Source organism: Podarcis vaucheri, assembly GCF_965113315.1.
Source record: "Podarcis vaucheri genome assembly, chromosome: 7".
NCBI classification, from domain to species: domain Eukaryota; kingdom Metazoa; phylum Chordata; class Lepidosauria; order Squamata; family Lacertidae; genus Podarcis; species Podarcis vaucheri.
The window spans coordinates 17,010,706-17,028,701 of NC_138765.1; the positions used below are offsets into that span (position 1 = coordinate 17,010,706).

General features: G+C 44.8%; 1 protein-coding gene across 1 annotated transcript; it reads right to left on the reverse strand.

The window, feature by feature from the left end:
• Positions 1-1,970: 1,970 nt before the first annotated feature.
• Positions 1,971-16,331, reverse strand: LOC309537952 (uncharacterized protein). The gene is made up of 6 exons (XM_082233105.1): positions 16,266-16,331; positions 10,388-10,500; positions 8,479-8,580; positions 5,259-5,426; positions 4,402-4,542; positions 1,971-3,200 (listed from the first exon to the last, which is right to left on the reverse strand). Exons 2-6 carry the CDS (start codon positions 10,431-10,433, stop codon positions 2,521-2,523), a joined length of 1,137 nt encoding a protein of 378 aa, XP_082089231.1. The 5' UTR covers positions 10,434-10,500; positions 16,266-16,331; the 3' UTR covers positions 1,971-2,520.
• Positions 16,332-17,996: the final 1,665 nt, after the last annotated feature.

A 17,996-nucleotide genomic window follows, 5' to 3' on the forward strand; every position in this document is an offset into this window, starting at 1 on the left:
ACGTTCGAAAACCGAGGATCAATGGGCGGTCAGCAAACTCCATTGATAAAATGGAGAAACACACCTTGGAAGCCATTCGACTTCTGAGGCACATTCAAAAATGTTCGGGTTCCAAATCGTTCAGCTTCCCAGACACTTGAAAACTGAGGTTCCACTGTACTGTTTTAACATGTTGGTGTTTGTCTCCCTGGGCTCTTTGGGAAGGAAGAGTGGGGTAGAAACTTAATAACTAATAAGGAGAGTCCTCCTGGATCATGCCACAAGCCTGTCTAGTCCTATTTCCTGTTTCCTACAGGAAGCAAGGGAAAGCCCACAATCAGAACATTAAGGAGCTAGTTTTGTAAGCCATGCTTTTTAGATGAATGGTGGACTATAAATGCTGTAAGTATTTCTCCCTTGCTATTCTTCCTCAGGTATTCAGAGGCATGTCCAACAAACAGACGAATAGCCACTATGGCTGGTGGGTATTGATAGACATATTCTCTATGACTTTTTCTAATCCCCTGGTGAATGAATGAAACTGTTCAACCATTTTGTTTTCAGCTGGAGACAGTGGCCTAGGAGGCTAGAGGCAGTCCTTGCCAGGAAGTTCAACAGGAAACTGAAACCTAAGTTGTTACGGGAAATAGAAACTTAGCAAAACTCTATTGTCATTCTGGTTGGCTGCAGTCCTAAAGGGCTGTTTTAGCAGAGGCAATCTTAAAAGCGAGGCTGTCAGTTATCTTGTTCAATTAGCGAAGGTTAAGTTCAGTTGCTGAATTTTATACATATATGGGTGTTTGCTTGTTTATAAAGTATATCTTCTAAATTGGAAACAGGAACCAGTAGAAGGAAAGCAAGGAAGATCTTTATTTTCCTGTGGCAACTGAGTCCCCCACCCCCACACCTTTGCAAGGAAGTGAGGACCCAGGGCAAAGGTGTGTAAGAGCTTTTAAAGACTTTAGAAATTGCCCAGACCCTCAGCCAAAGACCACCCAAAAAGCAGTCTGCTTTCTCCTTTGCTCCCATGCCCCACCTTGACTTCATGTAATTCCAGGATTGTGATGTGGCACTACAAAATCTCCAACACGAGCTGCATGAAGACAGCCTTACATTTTATGCATATAGGAAGATACACACAGAGAGAGAGAGAGAGTCAAAAATCAGGGGTCTAGTTCATTAACAAGAGTTTGCTTTTAACATGGTTATTTATTTATCGCCATCCACATATGCCTCAAAGCAATGTATAAATAAAATCCAAGAAGCAAAAAGAAAGGGGGTTACAAAGCTTGGTTCTGTTAGGCATATTTTAAAATACTTAGTATTCCATAGCATTCTTCACATGTATAAATTTGTATCTTTAAGAGCAGGGATTTGGAGCCTGTGGTCCTCAAAATGCTGCTGGACTCCTTCTCCCATCAGAAATGATGGGAGCTGCAGTTCCTCTACTGCAGGGATTGGACTAGATGAGGCCCATGGTCCCTTCCAACTCTACAAATCTGTGATTCTGTGACATCTAGAGGGCCACAGGCTCTATGTTTGGGAAGCCCTTGAAAGCCAAACCGAGATCCTGGACTACCAGTTCTCTGTGTCTGCGGATATTGAGTAGGTCTCCTGGGGAGGATGCAAATCAGCTCTGTGTTCCCTTGGAAATGTAAACATTTTCCACTGCAGACCCGTCTCCTTTCCCCTCGTACTTTGGACTTGTGCAGAACTCGAGAAAGCTGGACCAGGCAAAGGATGTTGTTTACCGAAGGGATATTTACTTATTGATGAAAAGAGCCACGTCAGCATGTTAGGGTGGTTAGAAGCGGGGGGGGGGGGCAAGGCCCATGTATCTTTAATAGTCGTGTTAAAGAGAGAAATGCAACTATTAAAGGATGAGGAATACTTCCCTCTTTATGTTTGTGAGTCCATCTTATAGAATTTATATTTGCATTTGACCAAAAATGGTCACACACTCTCCAGTTGTTGCTCCACGTTCAGAGGTATTTTGTGGTTTAAAAATATTTATTTTTATTTAATCAAGAATGTATAATTTAATGACATTGACAAATAAAGACTTAAAAAACAACAACAGCACAATTGAATTAATTAAACATACACACCCCAAAATAAAATGAACTACAAATTTTGGTTCGTTTCTTTCACAATCCCTGGGGAAAATAATAATAGTTCCGCATTCAGAGGTGATTGTAAGGAGACTAAGAGTGCAAGCCTATGCACATCAATTCTGAAGTAAGTCTCATTGGGTTTGGTGCAACTTCCACCAGGGGATGAAGGCAAAAAAAAAAATTGCTTTGATTCTCATTTTAATGAGAACCCATCAAATCCACCAATACGTGAATCAAAATGCACCTGTCCTTTTAAATTCACACTTTTCCTCACTTTGTGATGCAGTTCACCCACCAAAAAATTACAAAAAGGTATATTGGGGGGAAATGTACATTAAACTTCTGGGATTGGTGCCCTCTGTTCTTGTATCGTGTTGAAGATGCTCTTCTTAACTTGGGTAGAGAAGGTGTCCTGGGCCAAATGAGATCAGTAAAGAAATTTGTCCAGCAGGAGCCCAAGGAGACTTGGCAGTAGGATGGTGAAAACAGAACTAGTAGAGGTGGCAGAGGTGGAGGTGGTTGCAGGTTTAGTAGACTTGCTCAGGGACTTGTCGGAGGATCGGTTGGTAGAGGTTTTAGAGGAGGATGAGGTGATGGAAGAGTTGGAGGAAGACAAGGTGGTGGGTGTTTTAGAGGAGGTTGGGGTGGTGGAAGAGTTGGAGGAAGACAGGGTGGTGGGTGTTTTAGAGGCGGTTGGGATGGTGGAAGAGTTGGAGGAAGACAAGGTGGTGGGTGTTTTAGAGGAGGTTGGGGTGGTGGAAGAGTTGGAGGAAGACAAGGTGGTGGGTGTTTTAGAGGAGGTTGGGGTGGTGGAAGAGTTGGAGGAAGACAAGGTGGTGGGTGTTTTAGAGGAGGTTGGGGTGGTGGAAGAGTTGGAGGAAGACAAGGTGGTGGGTGTTTTAGAGGAGGTTGGGGTGGTGGAAGAGTTGGAGGAAGACAAGGTGGTGGAGGGTTTAGAGGAGGATGTGGGGATATCTTTAGCTTTCTCTATGTGGCTGCTGGTAATCATGTAAGTGATCTCTCCAAAGGTCAGCTTCGTGCCGCTGACAAGGTTGCTTGCTGTAGGGGTAGCACACCCTTCTCCAAAAAAGGGCTCAATTGTAGTACCTGCAAAAGGACAATAGGAAAAAGAAATTATATCATCCCTGCTGTAAACGAAATGGACCATTCTGATGAAGAAAAGCCTTGCATCTAGGTTGATTTGGGGATTATGAGGTTAACCTGTTAAACCTCACCTGTCCAGGAATCAAATTAGAAGATGGTAAAATCTTTGAGGAAGGTGCAGGGTGGGATTTCACATAGGCAATACCGGCAGTTGGGACTAAGGAGCTTATACTTCCTTGCGTTTTGTCAACTGGGAACCAAGGGCATCACATAGCCAGAGGGCATGTTGGGGAACCAGGTGAAAGAAAGAGGTCAAGGCAGGTGTCATAATGCCAAGGGCTGGTGGGTGCAAGAAACCAACCATTCTTTCACTATAGGAACTGTGTCTAGAGGGAAAGCTGCAAACATCCTCCGATTCTTTCTGTACTTTTACTACATTTTAGGGGTTTGCTTTGCATGCTTGTAACCATTCGTATTTTTAAACCTTTTCCCTGAGAACAACCTTTTTAATCCTTTTGGTCAACTTTTAATCTAGCTTCACAAAACCTTTGTCGTCTACCTTAACGTGCCACCCTATATACCTGCATGCCAAGTTCTATGCTACCTTGAGGTCTTTTCAGTGGGGGTCTGGGGCATGCTGCAAACAGATATAAGCAACACCTCAAAAAAATGTGACCATTTTGAGCCAGGCTAACAGTGAGTTCTTGCCAAGCCAGTTATTTGGGTCTCTTTTGTGAACCACAGCTGTTCTTTGAAATTTTCACTTCTCTGAATTTTGCAATGCAGTTCTTAATATATATTTTTAAACTCCTTATCTTAGGGGAAAGTGTGCATAACAAATGAAAATAACAATCAAAATGCATTATTTTAGGGGAAATAAACCCAGACTCACCCATTGTAGAGCCAGTTCAGTGCAGTGGTTAGAGTATCCACTTAGATTCTGGGCTGAAATAACTGGATTTGGGCCAGTTATTATCCCTTAGCCTAACCCACCACATAAGGTTTATGAGAGAGCAAGGGAGAGTCTGAACTCCTTGGAAGAAGAGCTGGATTAAAATGAAATGAATAGTAATAATCTGCAGTCATCATACTGGCCAACTCATGGATGCTTTAGCTGAGATTCCTGCATTGCAGGGGGTTGGACAAGATATCCCTTGCGGTCCCTTCTAACTCTATGATTCTATGATTCTACATTCTGATTTACCTGTTGTGATAACCCCAGTAATGGTAAGGCAATGGTCCTGGGATTTGGCGCATTTCATCGTGGTGGCATTGCAGGACTCAGAGCCGAAAACAAAGCATGTTGGGCACATCAGTTCACTGGGAGTGGTGTCTTCCTTTAGCACTGCAGGAGTGATGAAATGAGTAAGTAAACAGAAAGAACATCTGCAGTGGCCAGCTCAGCAGTTGGCAAGCTGACTTGCTTCAGATCTCCAAAGTGCAAGTTGTAGCCTTCTCCAACTGTGCGCATTGCAGACATTTCTCCAGATATACTCCCCAATTTTGGACCAGCTTAAAACATACAGTGGTACCTCAGGTTAAGAACTTAATTTGTTCTGGAGGTCCGTTCTTAACCTGAAACTGTTCTTAACCTGAGGTACCACTTTAGCTAATGGGGCTTCCTGCTGCTGCTGTGCCACAGCTGCGCAATTTCTGTTCTCATCCTGAAGGAAAGTTCTTAACCCAAGGTACTATTTCTGGGTTAGCAGAGTCTGTAACCTGAAGCGTCTGTAACCTGAAGGGTCTGTAACCCGAGGTACCACTGTATACTGCCTCCCATGCTACCTGAACATTGCAAAGTTTGGAGAGAGGCTTCCAACCAGTAAAGAGCCCTAAGCCCTTTTGGCAGCTTGTGCAAAGCCAGGGCAATAGCTCTATTCACAATCAACAAGACAAAAAAGCTACTGTGCTATACCCTTCATTTTCCTGACTTTTTATATACATTGTTAATAATTTTCATAATGCCCTTCAATAAAAATTCCCAGGGTATTTTGCATGAAAATACACCTATCCATTTCTGAGAGTCCTCCTTAGCCGTAATGAGTCCTGGACCCCACATACCTTCAGGGGTGACAGCATTGCAGTTGTCCTCGTGGCAGCATATGGTTCTAGTGTTCCAGGAAAATTGTTTCCCTGCTGTGAAGAACATCTCCTCCTCTTTGCATGCCAAAGGGGTCTGGCTGCTCCAACAGCTACTGAATATACCTGGTGCTGCACTGGAGTCTTCAGCTTCAAAAAAATAGAAATCAGAAGGAGTTAGAGACATCAGAATAACAACAACATGTGTTAAAACCAATGGGTAAGCAATATCACCTTTCCATTAAAACAGAGAAGGAAAACATTTTTCAGCCTGAGAGCCGCATTGCATCATGGGCTAGTTTCCAGTGGCCAGTGGGGCAGGGGCAAAAGTGGGTGAAGCTACAGCATTCTTCCCTTTGTACACTCAACTGCATTCCAGTCTTGCAAAAGTCAGGGGTTTCTACACAGACCTCGCTGCCTCCGGGCAAACAAAGAGGTATTATCGCTGGCCAAGGACACTTCCAAGTGGGCAAAAGCACTCAAAGACACTGGCGGAGGAAGAGGAGTCCAAGGGAAGCGCACCACCCCCGGCAGTGCAATCCTGGCAGGGTGCCATTACGGCTGCCCCCCACCTACGCTGGGCACCACACCCCCCACAGGTGGCACACCCCGCCCCCAGGACACGTGCCACCCCTGGCCCCCGCCTGCTCTCCACCCCCCAGTGCCGGAGCATGAAGCTCAGCCACTGCTCAAAATTGGAGCACAGCCAGTGAAGAGTGGGGCCTATGGAAAGAGGGGGACCTGGGAAAGGGCAGCTGAGCCTAGTGAGAGCCCCAAGGGGTGGGTAAAAAAGGCTGGAGAACAGGCGGGGGCAGGGGTGGCGTGCAGGCGGGGGCAGGGGTGGGTGCACTGGAGCCCTGGACCTGAGGTTTCCCCACGTCTGCAATAAAGCATACTTTCAAGAAGCCCATGGTCAGGCTTCCTGTTTCCAGCGGTGGGAAATGGTTGACTCCCATGAGACCGGACCCTGACCGTGCTGATAATTCAGGGCTGATATGGGGGTAATTAGCCCTGGCAGCCTCCCCAGGGCAGGGGAGGACTGTCTCAAAGACCCACTGTTTGTCCAAGATTGCTGGCGTGCATTAAGATGCACCCGGCAGGACACTGGGTCAACGAGCATGACAACGGTTGGCACTCTCCGATGCCACTCCCATCCAGCCGGTCACATCTGTTTGGGATAGTATATATATTTGGAAAACAAACAGACACGGTCTGATTCGGAAAAGCTGAAGGAAAAAACCTGCAGAAAATACAGTCTCTGGCGTATGAGCTCGGACTTCAAAAAGATCTTCATCACGCTGTGTGGAACCTGGAGGCTATTGGTATGCTTTCTTTTTCCTCTTTAAGATCAACAATTGGTTTTTCATGCCAACCCTCATTAGGAACTTAAATTGCTTTAAAAAAAATATGAGTGCAGATGGACTTTTATTTATAATTGGGACACACACACAGCTCTTTTTAAGACTTGAAAGGAGAACAAAGGATAAGATGGCGCTCACTTACTACGCAGTTCTAGAAAATTCGGAATTCGTCTCCGATTAAGATAAACAGAAATTAATTGCCAGCTGACAATAACATTTTGGACAACATACAATGCAGCTGTTTCTGAAGGATTTTTTTTTCAGTTTGAGTTGAAGAAAAGGCTAAATGGATGTCTAGCGGCCCCCCCTCTAGGACCCGGAGGGGGGGGGTTGAGTGGTTTCCAGGAAGGCTGATCGATTGCCAAATGATTTATATATACATATACAACAAAATGAACAGACTGCTTAAGAACAATTCAACACTTGATAACAGCTGGACAGGAAAGATTAATGATTTGAGAGCTCCCAAGATATCAAAGTCAAAGAACTGGACAAAAGCCTGGACTGGATGGGGTCAGCTGAAGTGGTGCGAGGGGGGGAGCAGTGGAGGGGAACATAATATAAACAAGTCTGCACTTGGAGGTGGAAAGTTTTTTCTTGTTTTTTGATGTGTTGAAGATCGCAGAGTTTGTAGAAGAAGTTTGTAGAGTTTGTAGAAAGAAGTTTTAGAGTTTGTAGAAAGAGTTTGTAGAGTTTGTAGAAAGAAGGTTGTAGAGTTTGTAGAAAGAGTTTGTAGAAAGAAGTTTGTAGAGATAATGTCGGATATGGAAATATGGAAAGATCGTGAGAGGCAGAACTAAGAATTCAGAGTTGCTTTGAAGTTCAGGCCATGGGAAGCCGTAAAACAAGAATCAAATTTGGAAGACAATTGGATTTTTTTTAATTTTAGGGGTTTTTTTTATTGGATTCTAAATTGAATGTTAATTGGATGTTCTTATTGGAAAATTAATTGTCAAGGAGCTGTCAAGGAGCCAGGTCAACCACAGAGCAGGCACACACACAGCAGACACAGAAGGCAATTAGCCAATCTTTGACTCCTCTCTGTCTGAGTCTGTGACGCTCAGCATCTATCCCTCCTTCTCCTGACCCCTCTTGGTCACTCAGACACCCTTCTCCCAGCACCTCCCATCTCGACCCTTCTGAATACTGCTTTTCTGTTACCCACCACCAGGATCCAGAATCTTAAGTTGGCCTCTTCTGTGCACTCGGTGGGAGGCTCTTGAGTGGGCGGCTCCCACCAATATTCCTCATCCAGCCAGGGCCTGATATCCTGTTACAATCTGTAATACGCTGTCAAGTTTGCACCATTCAAATGGAGAGCTTCGTATTGGACATGTGATTCAATATCATGAAACTCTTGGCTGTATTCTCCCCCACACACACACACACACACTGAAATATATAGTCGCAAAGTGATTTCATGCTCTTTATTCAGCTCATAGTGGTGAGGAGGAATGAATGAAAGTCCCCTCAAAGTATCTGCTTTATATACATTATTTACACAATGGGCCGCACATGATTGGCTAATTCTGGAATTCTACTGTAAGCCAATCAGGTTGTGGATTCACTTATATCTGGAGCATGATTGAGTGGTTCCTGCCAACCAATCATACTGCTGCATTGTTCTAGGACCAATCAGACTGCTGCATTCTGAATCCTATTGTTCTAGGACCAATCAGACTGCTGCAATTTGGATCCTATTGTTCTAGGACCAATCAGACTGCTGCAGTTTGGATCCTATTCAACTCAGTACATAACACACACATTTTTTAAAACCTACGTTTCCAGAAAGCTTTCTGTTAGTGTTATCTGGAAATGCCCTCAGAGGTGCATTCACCTACCAGTTTTAATGTTCCCTATCACAGCGATGCATGCTCCTTCTCTGTCGGCTGTGCAAGTTGTTCCACTTGTGCAGTTTGTACATTCGCAACTCAGGGATTTTGCTGAGGGGGAAATAATAATATCAATAACAGTATGTGACAACAACCACTGCAATTATGGCGGTAGCAACAACCTGATCTGTTATTTCTTTTGTTTATGTTTTACTTTCTGAACTCGACCTTTCCTCCAAGGAATTCAGGGTGATGTGCTGGAGAAACTGCTGTTTCACACCAGCATAACCTAGGCCACAATTGCTCCACACATTTAAAACATTGTGATGCCACTTTAAGCAGTCATGGCTTCCCCCAAAGAATTCTGGGAGTTGCGGTTTGTTAAGGGTGCTGAAAGATTGAGGGCGCAAGGAGTAGGGTATGACAGAGGACGAGATGGTTGGACAGTGTTCTTGAAGCTACCAGCATGAGTTTGACCAAACTGCAGGAGGCAGTGAAAGACAGGAGTGCCTGGCATGCTGTGGTCCATGGGGTCAGAAAGAGTCAGACACGACTAAATGACTAAACAACAACAACAAGGGTGTTGAGAGTTGTTAGCAGGCCCTTGTTCCCCTGGGATTGATTGTTAAACTACTGTATGAATAGCAGCCATCTAGCTCTGGGAATTGGAGCTCTATGAGGGGAATAGGGGCCTTCTAAAACCTCTCAGTAACCTTCATGAACTACAGCTCCCACAATCCTTTGGGAGAAGCCATGACCTGCAGCTCCACAGCACTACAGGATTATCACCCTTGGTGTACGTGGGTTCCCCCTCTCCAGTTACTTTTATTCTCACAACAGCTCTGTGAGGTATGCCAGTCTATTAGTAGGGTTGTTGTTGTTTAGTCATTTAGTCATGTCTGATTCTTTGTGACCACATGGACCAGAGCACGCCACGCACATCTGTCTACCACTGCCTCCTGCAGTTTGGTCAAAATCATGCTGGTAGCTTCGAGAACACTGTCCAACCATCTCGTCCTCTGTCGTCCCCTTCTCCTTGTGCCCTCCATCTTTCCCAACATCAGGGTCTTTTCCAGGGAGTCTTCTCTTCTCATGAGGTGGGCAAAGTATTGGAGCCTCAGCTTCACGATCTGTCCTTCCAGTGAGCACTCAGGGCTGATTTCCTTAAGAATGGAGAGGTTTGATCTTCTTGCAGTCCACGGGACTCTCAAGAGTCTCCTCCAGCATTCAAAAGCATCAATTCTTCAGCGATCAGCCTTCTTTATGGTCCAGCTCTCACTTCCATACATCACTACTGGGAAAACCATAGCTTTAACTATACGGACCTTTGTTGGCAAGGTAATGATTAGTGGGGTAGGAGAGCTGTAAATAAAGCCAATATTCTTCACATCTGGCAACCAATGCACCCCTTTGGTATCAGATAATACATGGGTAGATGAGTCTAAAAAGACCAGGGCACACATTTTCACAGCCCCCTAGCAACTATGGTGGCTCATTTACTAGATGTGATATATTTAGTGTTAACTCTGGAAGTGTTTACTCGGTTCTGACCAAACGAAGCCTCCTAATATATATTTTGCTCTAGGAGGCTTAGTTTCATTAGAATCGAGCATATATTTCCAGAGTTAATACTAAATACATTACTCCTGGTAAATGAGCCACTATAGCCATGAAAATTTGTGTTCCAGGCCTTTTGGACTCATCTCTCCATGTGCTGTCTGAAACCAAAAAGGCTCATTGGTTGCCAGGTGTCCCCCGCCCCAGCTCTCCTACCCCCACCGATTGATTAGAGTAGAATCCTGCTTTCATTCCTAATTTCATTCCTAATTTCATCTGGGGGAGAGCTGGGGTGAGAGGACTCTGAGCTGCCTGCTCTGACAGAGGCTAGTTATACCCCTAGTTATACAACTCAACTCACCTGAAGCTATCAGGGCAGCAAAAAGGTAGAGAAGAAATAGCTTCATGGTTCTGGGAACTGAGGAGGTCTGGTTTGAATGGAGGGGAAACGTTCCAGTGAGGCGATTTCTGTGGCTGAAGGACCAAAATGATGAGTGATTAAAACAGCAAGCTGGAAACAATATGAGGACAACCTAACAAAACAGAGTTTGGAGGTACAGCCAGGCAAATGGAGCTGTAGTGTGTCATGTAGCAGGGAGTGCCAATGGTTGGAGCTGCTGGGAGTTGGAGCCCAGCAATATCTGGAGAGCTGCAGATTAAGCCTCTCTATTTGGGGCAGAATTTGTTTTCCACCCCCTTGATCTCTCCACTTTAAAGGTCAACTACACAGGTGGGGGACCTCTGGTCCTGCAAATGTTGCTGAACTGCAACTCCCACCAGCCCCAGCAAGCATGGCCAGTGTTCAGCATTGATGAGATTTGTAGTTCAGCAACATCTGCTCGGCCAAACCTTCCCCGCACCTGCTGGGGATGTGCAGATTAGAGCATTCCCAATTCTGCTGCTCTAGGCTTCCGTTGCAAAGTCCCATCAATGTGACGAAGAAACGGACCAACGTTATCCCCATAACAGAGGATGCCTGTGAAACCTTAACACCTGAACAAATAAGCCTTCTTTTCATGTATGCTGGTTGAGCTGGACATCTCTTAGAGGAACACCCTCTCTGATCTGTCTTCTGTTCCCCCACCCACTGCGTGAAAGCAGCTACCCATGGATTGCAAGAGCCCTAGTAACATTAATACTTGCATTATGCCAAGCCCACCAATCTCAATCTCAATTCATCTTGTTTGAGAACTGGGCCAAAACAAACAAGATGAATTTTAACAGGGAGAAATGTAAAGTATTGCACTTGGGCAAAAAAAATGAGAGGCACAAATACAAGATGGGTGACACCTGGCTTGAGAGCAGTACATGTGAAAAGGATCTAGGAGTCTTGGTTGACCACAAACTTGACATGAGCCAAGAGTGTGACGCGGCAGCTAAAAAAGCCAATGCAATTCTGGGCTGCATCAATAGGAGTATAGCATCTAGATCAAGGGAAGTAATAGTGCCACTGTATTCTGCTCTGGTCAGACCACACCTGGAGTACTGTGTCCAGTTCTGGGCACCACAATTCAAGAAGGACACTGACAAACTGGAACGTGTCCAGAGGAGGGCAACCAAAATGGTCAAAGGCCTGGAAACGATGCCTTATGAGGAACGGCTAAGGGAGCTGGGCATGTTTAGCCTGGAGAAGAGGAGGTTAAGGGGTGATATGATAGCCATGTTCAAATATATAAAAGGATGTCACATAGAGGAGGGAGAAAGGTTGTTTTCTGCTGCTCCAGAGAAGCGGACACGGAGCAATGGATCCAAACTACAAGAAAGAAGATTCTACCTAAACATTAGGAAGAACTTCCTGACAGTAAGAGCTGTTCGACAGTGGAATTTGCTGCCAAGGAGTGTGGTGGAGTCTCCTACTTTGGAGGTCTTTAAGCAGAGGCTTGACAACCATATGTCAGGAGTGCTCTGATGGTGTTTCCTGCTTGGCAGGGTGTTGGACTCGATGGCCCTTGTGGTCTCTTCCAACTCTGTGATTCTATGATTCTATGATTCTATGATCTCTATATTGCTTACAGACAAGCAATGAGGCTTCAAGGGTTCAGGGAATTTTAAAGGGAATTTTGAGGCTCCTTCAGCCTTCCACAGCCACACCTTATTCGATAAACTTCAAGAGGAAAGTGTTAAGCAAAGCAACGTCATTGTGCTCCTTAAACAAACACTCTCAAATGAAGTGGGACAAGAAGAAAACCAGAAGTGGATCTGCGTGGATCTGCGTGTGTGTGGAGAGAGGGAGAGGTTTGTGGGCTCAGCAATAATGGTGAAAATCTTGCCTAAACATGGCTATGGGGCAACCAGCTGGTGAATACTAAGTGTGTAAGGAGACAGGATACTGTTCAGCAATGAGCTAGATGGGTCAGTGGTCTGACATGAGGAAAAGTAGCTTCCTAAGTCCTGGAGTAAGAGTAGCCAAGCCTACCTTGGGTTACCTCTAGGGATTGGGGAGAAATTTGCTTTAGTCTGCATTTCCAGGCAAGCTTGCCTGATTTGCACTTTGAAAAGCAATCAGCCACCCAAAACACAACCATCCTTTGAAATTCGAACTTGTCTGAATTTTGCGATGCAATTCTCCAGCCAAATATTTTGCACATAAATGCATATACTAGGGTAAAGAGTGTGTGAAAATGCACCTATTCATGAAAATAACATACAAAAATGAATTTTAGACAAATCCCCATTTACAGAAGTTCAATAAGTGTGCACATTGCACAGAACCCAGAAATGTCACAAAAAGGGATGGAATGAGGTGGGGGGGAGCAGGCTTTTTTCAGTGGTGTTTCAAATATACATGATTTCACTTAAACAAACAGTGACTTGGAATGCAACCCATATGTACATTGGGAGTTGCCTGTATTATGGGGAAATGCTTTGCAGAATTGTGTATGTCACACAAAATTGCATAGAAACGTGTGTATCAGGCAAAAGTCACACCCAAATGCTGATAACTCTTCAGGAGAGAAAAGTTGGAAATGAGAAACTGAAACTGAAATTGACAGATTTGCCCGTCCCAAATTACCTGCTCTCTGCAGTTTGCATGACAATAGCTCAGGTAGCAATCCCATTTGCTCCCACCCAAAAGAATATCTGGGCAAGGTCAGTAGACAAAGGGCTGTCCTGCCCTCTTAGTTAAACAATTTGGGGCAGGACCCCATGGTGTGTGCTGTGAGGAGTGTGTATGCAAGGAGAATGTGCCTTGTGTGAACACACAGCACCTGAGAGCAAGAGGAGGGTCACACCCTCATAGCAAACACATCTCTCTGGGAGAGGGTGGTTTGGGGAACATTTTGGCTGAAAACCATGTAACGGAGATGACAGGAATGGATGGGGCAGCGGGCCAAGGAGGAAGGAAGACATTCAAGGCTGCCATAGCTGGTCATCTGAATTGAGGGAGAGAAGTGAGGTTGGAGGGGAGAAAGTGAGTGGAGTGAGGTAGCAAATGGTACTGCAATTTTGGCATTTCAGCCTTTATTGGGATTTACATCTCTGCCATGCTGATAAATTGACACAGAGCTCACTTTCATGGAAACCAGTTTGCTGCATTTCAGAAACTTCAACAAGAAAGAGGAGGTTGTCCAAACAAAAGAATTTTCAGACTCACAGGGTGGCTGCAGGGACAGCTGTGCACCCCAGATATTTAGCTCATGTCCATGATGATGCTTTGCACTCCACCCCTGAAATCCCCCAAGTTTTGCAAAACACCTTCTGCCACGTTGGGGCATCACAGCACCTAATGTTTATCAGATGTTTTGCATTTTAAAAGATCAGTGGAGCCTTCGCCAAAATGTTTCAGTGTTGTGGGTGTGGGGAATCTCTGGCCTTCCAGATGTTGCTAACTCCCCATCATCTGTGGCCATTGGTCATGCTTGCTGGGGCTGGTAGGAGTTGTACTTCAGCACATCTGGAGGGCCAAAGGTTCGCCGCACCTGCAGCTTTCATTCTGGAGTGGTTAAGTTCTGGGTTACTATGGGCAGGTTTTTTCACACCACATCAGATCATCTATCTAGCTCAGGATCAACTACATGGACTGGCAGCTGCTCTTGAACGTTTTAGAAAGAAGGCCTTCTCAGCTGGATCTGGGACCTTATGCATGCAAAGAAAAAATAACTCTAATATTTTACATCACAGTTGCATTTACTTTCACTTTTTGAAGGATCTGATAAGTCTGTATAGACAAGCGATCTCCTGATATTTGTGCTTGCTGCAACAACGCTATTCGTTGCCCAGATGTGTCAGAGAGTAGACCTATGATGTAAAAATGTGTGCAGTTTGGCTATACCTGTAATGGAGCATGCAATGTAATGGTGCTGAAAGGAAAGCAAAAGAAAGCAAATGCCTTTTATGCCACCTGCTGGCAGTTTATTTCCTATGCTAGGGGAAAGGATCTGTGAAACAGGTTTTCGGCTGCATCGCTACATATCTGGATGTTGTGACCAGTGGAGGGATGCTTCCGTACAACCCTGATAAAAGATATTATAAACACCGGTGGTGTTGGGGGCAGAGGGAAGGGGGTGGCAGGGTTATGCTTAGTTTGCTAGTTGTATTTTGATGTGCAGCTATTAAAACCAACGCAAATACTTACAAAATAATAAAATAATGATAATTTCACTGGGGAGGGGGCCCTGTAGCACCAGAGAAGGCATCCAACTTTAGTTGTTTTAAAGGACGATTAGATAAATGAATGGAGGGTGACTTTCAATGGTTGCTCATCGTGATGGCTACGTTATCCCCATGATCTGAGACAACACATCTCTCAGTACCAGCCACTGGGGATCCTGAGTGTGAGAGTACATTTTTATAGGTTGTTCACTGTTGTGAGGACAGAATCAGGGCCAGATTAAGACCTTTAGAGGCCTGAAGCACCAAAAAGATTTTGGTGTTCCCCAGTGCTGTTTTTTCTAGAAAAAGCGGTGCTGGAACTAACTATGAACACATCCCTTGTTCTCTTATAATGGCAATGGCACACACCTGAGAGGTGATGAAACTAAGTTCTGGTTGGCTCTCCTAGCCCTGGTGCTCCCCCATAAAAACAATACTAAGCTGATTGATTGATTGATTGATTGATTGATTGATTGATTTGCAGGTGATTAGGTCAGGGGTGTTATGATTATGCTTAGCTGTCTAGTTATATTTTGTTATATCTCTATGAAAACCAATAACATTTATTATTATTATTATTATTATTATTATTATTATTATTATTATTATTATTATTATTACTTCAGTGTGGAGGGGGCCCTGTGAGTGCCAGGGGAGACCACCAACTTGGAAAGCTTTAAAATGGATAGATAAACCAATGACTGATGACCATCAATGGCTACTATTCATGAAGGCTACATTGCCTCCAATATCTGAAGCCACAGGTTCCTGGGATAGCTCAGTTGGCAGAGCATGAGACTCTTAATTTCAGGATCATTGATTCGAGCCCCAAACTGGGCAAAATATTCCTGCATTGTAGGGGGTTGTACTGGATGACCCTTGTGGTCCCTTCCAACTCTACAAATTCTCTGATTCTGTGCAGGTCTTCTCAAGACCAGTTCCTGGGGATCACGAGTAGGCGAGTGAACTAGATGGAATATTGGCTGGAGCTAGATGGAGGAGTCTAAGGCAACTTCCTATATCCCTTTCAAACAGAGCAAACTGCAGGTATATGGCATGGCATGCTAAATGTAAAAAGGAGCGGTGTCCTTGAGGTATACACAAACACAAGTCTCTCCCTGTGGTTTCACCACCTTGCACATTTTTCAGGATCTGAAAGAAGAGGATGGGGCTGTTCCCTATGATGTCTTACCCCTCCCCCTTTCAAAAAGTTGACAAAACAACTGATTGCGTATGAAGAAAACACATTTGGAGTCAGTGGACCAGCAGCATTTAGAGTGAGTGGGCCAGTGCTGTTGTTTTTCCACTGTGCCCATAAAGACAGCTTGCCTACCACTCCTGATCATCCCCGGCCATGCAAGGCTCTAGGTATGTGCTGTGTACATTCTAGGATGCACTTGTGGCAGGATCACTCTACGCCTGGCAACAAACCACAGAAATGGCATGTGCACCCTAGAATGTTCCCTGGAATCTGCTGTAAGCAGAAATGCCAAGCTATTCAGGCATGCCACAGAACAGCTTCATGCTGACCTTCCCAAATATCTCCTCTTTGTCATTGAAGCCTTATGCAATCACCCCTTCCCAAGAACCAGCATGTCCTGGATGTAAGGCGAACTAATATCCCTAGCAAAGCATCCCTCCCTTACCTGGTTTTCTTTCCCTTGCTTTGTTGGCAGGATATCTTTATGCAGAGGCACCAGCTGAGAGGCGTTAGGTTGGTGGTGTGAGATATATATACTCTCCAGCAAAAGGTGAGTAAGTAGCCCTATCACTGGGCAGGGAGAAGATATGAAAAGAAAAGGCAGTTTCGAGGAGGGCGTTTTAAGGTGGAGAGAAATATGTGATAAAGAAGGAAACAGGGAGGTGTGACAAAGAAGGAAAGAGGGCCAACATGTGCAGGTGTGTCTTGTGGGGGAATCTGTGGATCCAATTGTGCCATGGAACTTTTGTTTGTTTGTTTATTCAGGACTGTTTTCCTCCAGTCACCAGAAGGAAGCAAATGGCTGCCCTGACAAGAAGTGTTTCTAAGTATGGGCATGAAGTAAGTGCAGGTGAATCAGTCCGTTTTGGTTTCTTTCTGTTTCTCATTTCCCCCAATCAAATTCTCCACATTTGCACAACAGATTGGCAAAGTAGGTAGGAAAAGGCAGTGTTGACGAACCACGCAAGCAGTGGTGACAACCCCTAGTACTCAGTATTTCTGTAGCACACGCCATACGTAGAAACTTCCTGTCTCCGAATGGCAATGGCCAACTTTTGCACATCATGCATTCAAACCAGGGTTTTAATCAGATGAGGAAGTAAGCAGGTTCCTGGACAGAGGATCAAGACTGCTGTACTTCTCCCCTGTTCCTACTGGTGTCCTTCCCTGGGGAAAGCCATGATTTGGCTTAACAGTACATCCGGACCTGGCCTTGTGGTTTGTCTCACTCCAGAGAAACCATGAGTTGCAATCAAGAGTTATTCTTGTTTGGCAAAGCTATTGCCTCATGCACCTGAGATGTCAGGCCTAATGCACAAGCTGAGTGAAAGTGCATCCGAGGACAACCCTGTAAATTTTACCTCTGCCCAGCAGTATTGTACATATCCTTCCCTGTCCTCCATCCACACAGACATGAGCCACAGTTCAAGGACGCATGCCAGCTAGGCAAAAGTAACCTAAGAGGCTTCAGAAGGCCACATTTGGACCCCAGGCCTGAGGTTCCCCACCCCCTGGACATTCAAGCTCTATCCATCAGAGCTTCGCAAACTAGATTTGGGCACAGTGGCCACTCAGGGCTGCAGCTTGCTCTCAAAAGGCACAGGTGAAATGGTGCACATCTCTGATGCTTATTGTCATTATAATTTGACGTATTTAAGCCACTCACTGCAAAAAATGTTTCTAAGCAACTTCCAAGAAAATTCAGGGCCAAAAACAATGACCCTTAAAACAGACCAAGCAGAAGAGCAAAGCTTCAGTCAAAAGAAACATGGAGCAGCAAGCGGCCACGTTTTGTGGGTTTCATCTTAATCTTTGAAATCAATCCTCAGAATTACAAATGAAATAATAAAAGGGTACAGAAAGCTGAGCTAGATCAGATGACAAGCAAGTCTTAACCCACAAGTAAATTGTACGTTCTACAACAATTTATTGGGCTCCATGATCACTGCAGATGGTGACAGCAGCCACGAAATTAAAAGACGCTTGCTTCTTGGGAGAAAAGCAATGACAAACCTAGATAGCATCTTAAAAAGTAGAGACATCACCTTGCCAACAAAGGTCCGTATAGTTAAAGCTATGGTTTTCCCAGTAGTGATGTATGGAAGTGAAAGCTGGACCATAAAGAAGGCTGATCGCTGAAGAATTGATGCTTTTGAATTATGGTGCTGGAGGAGAC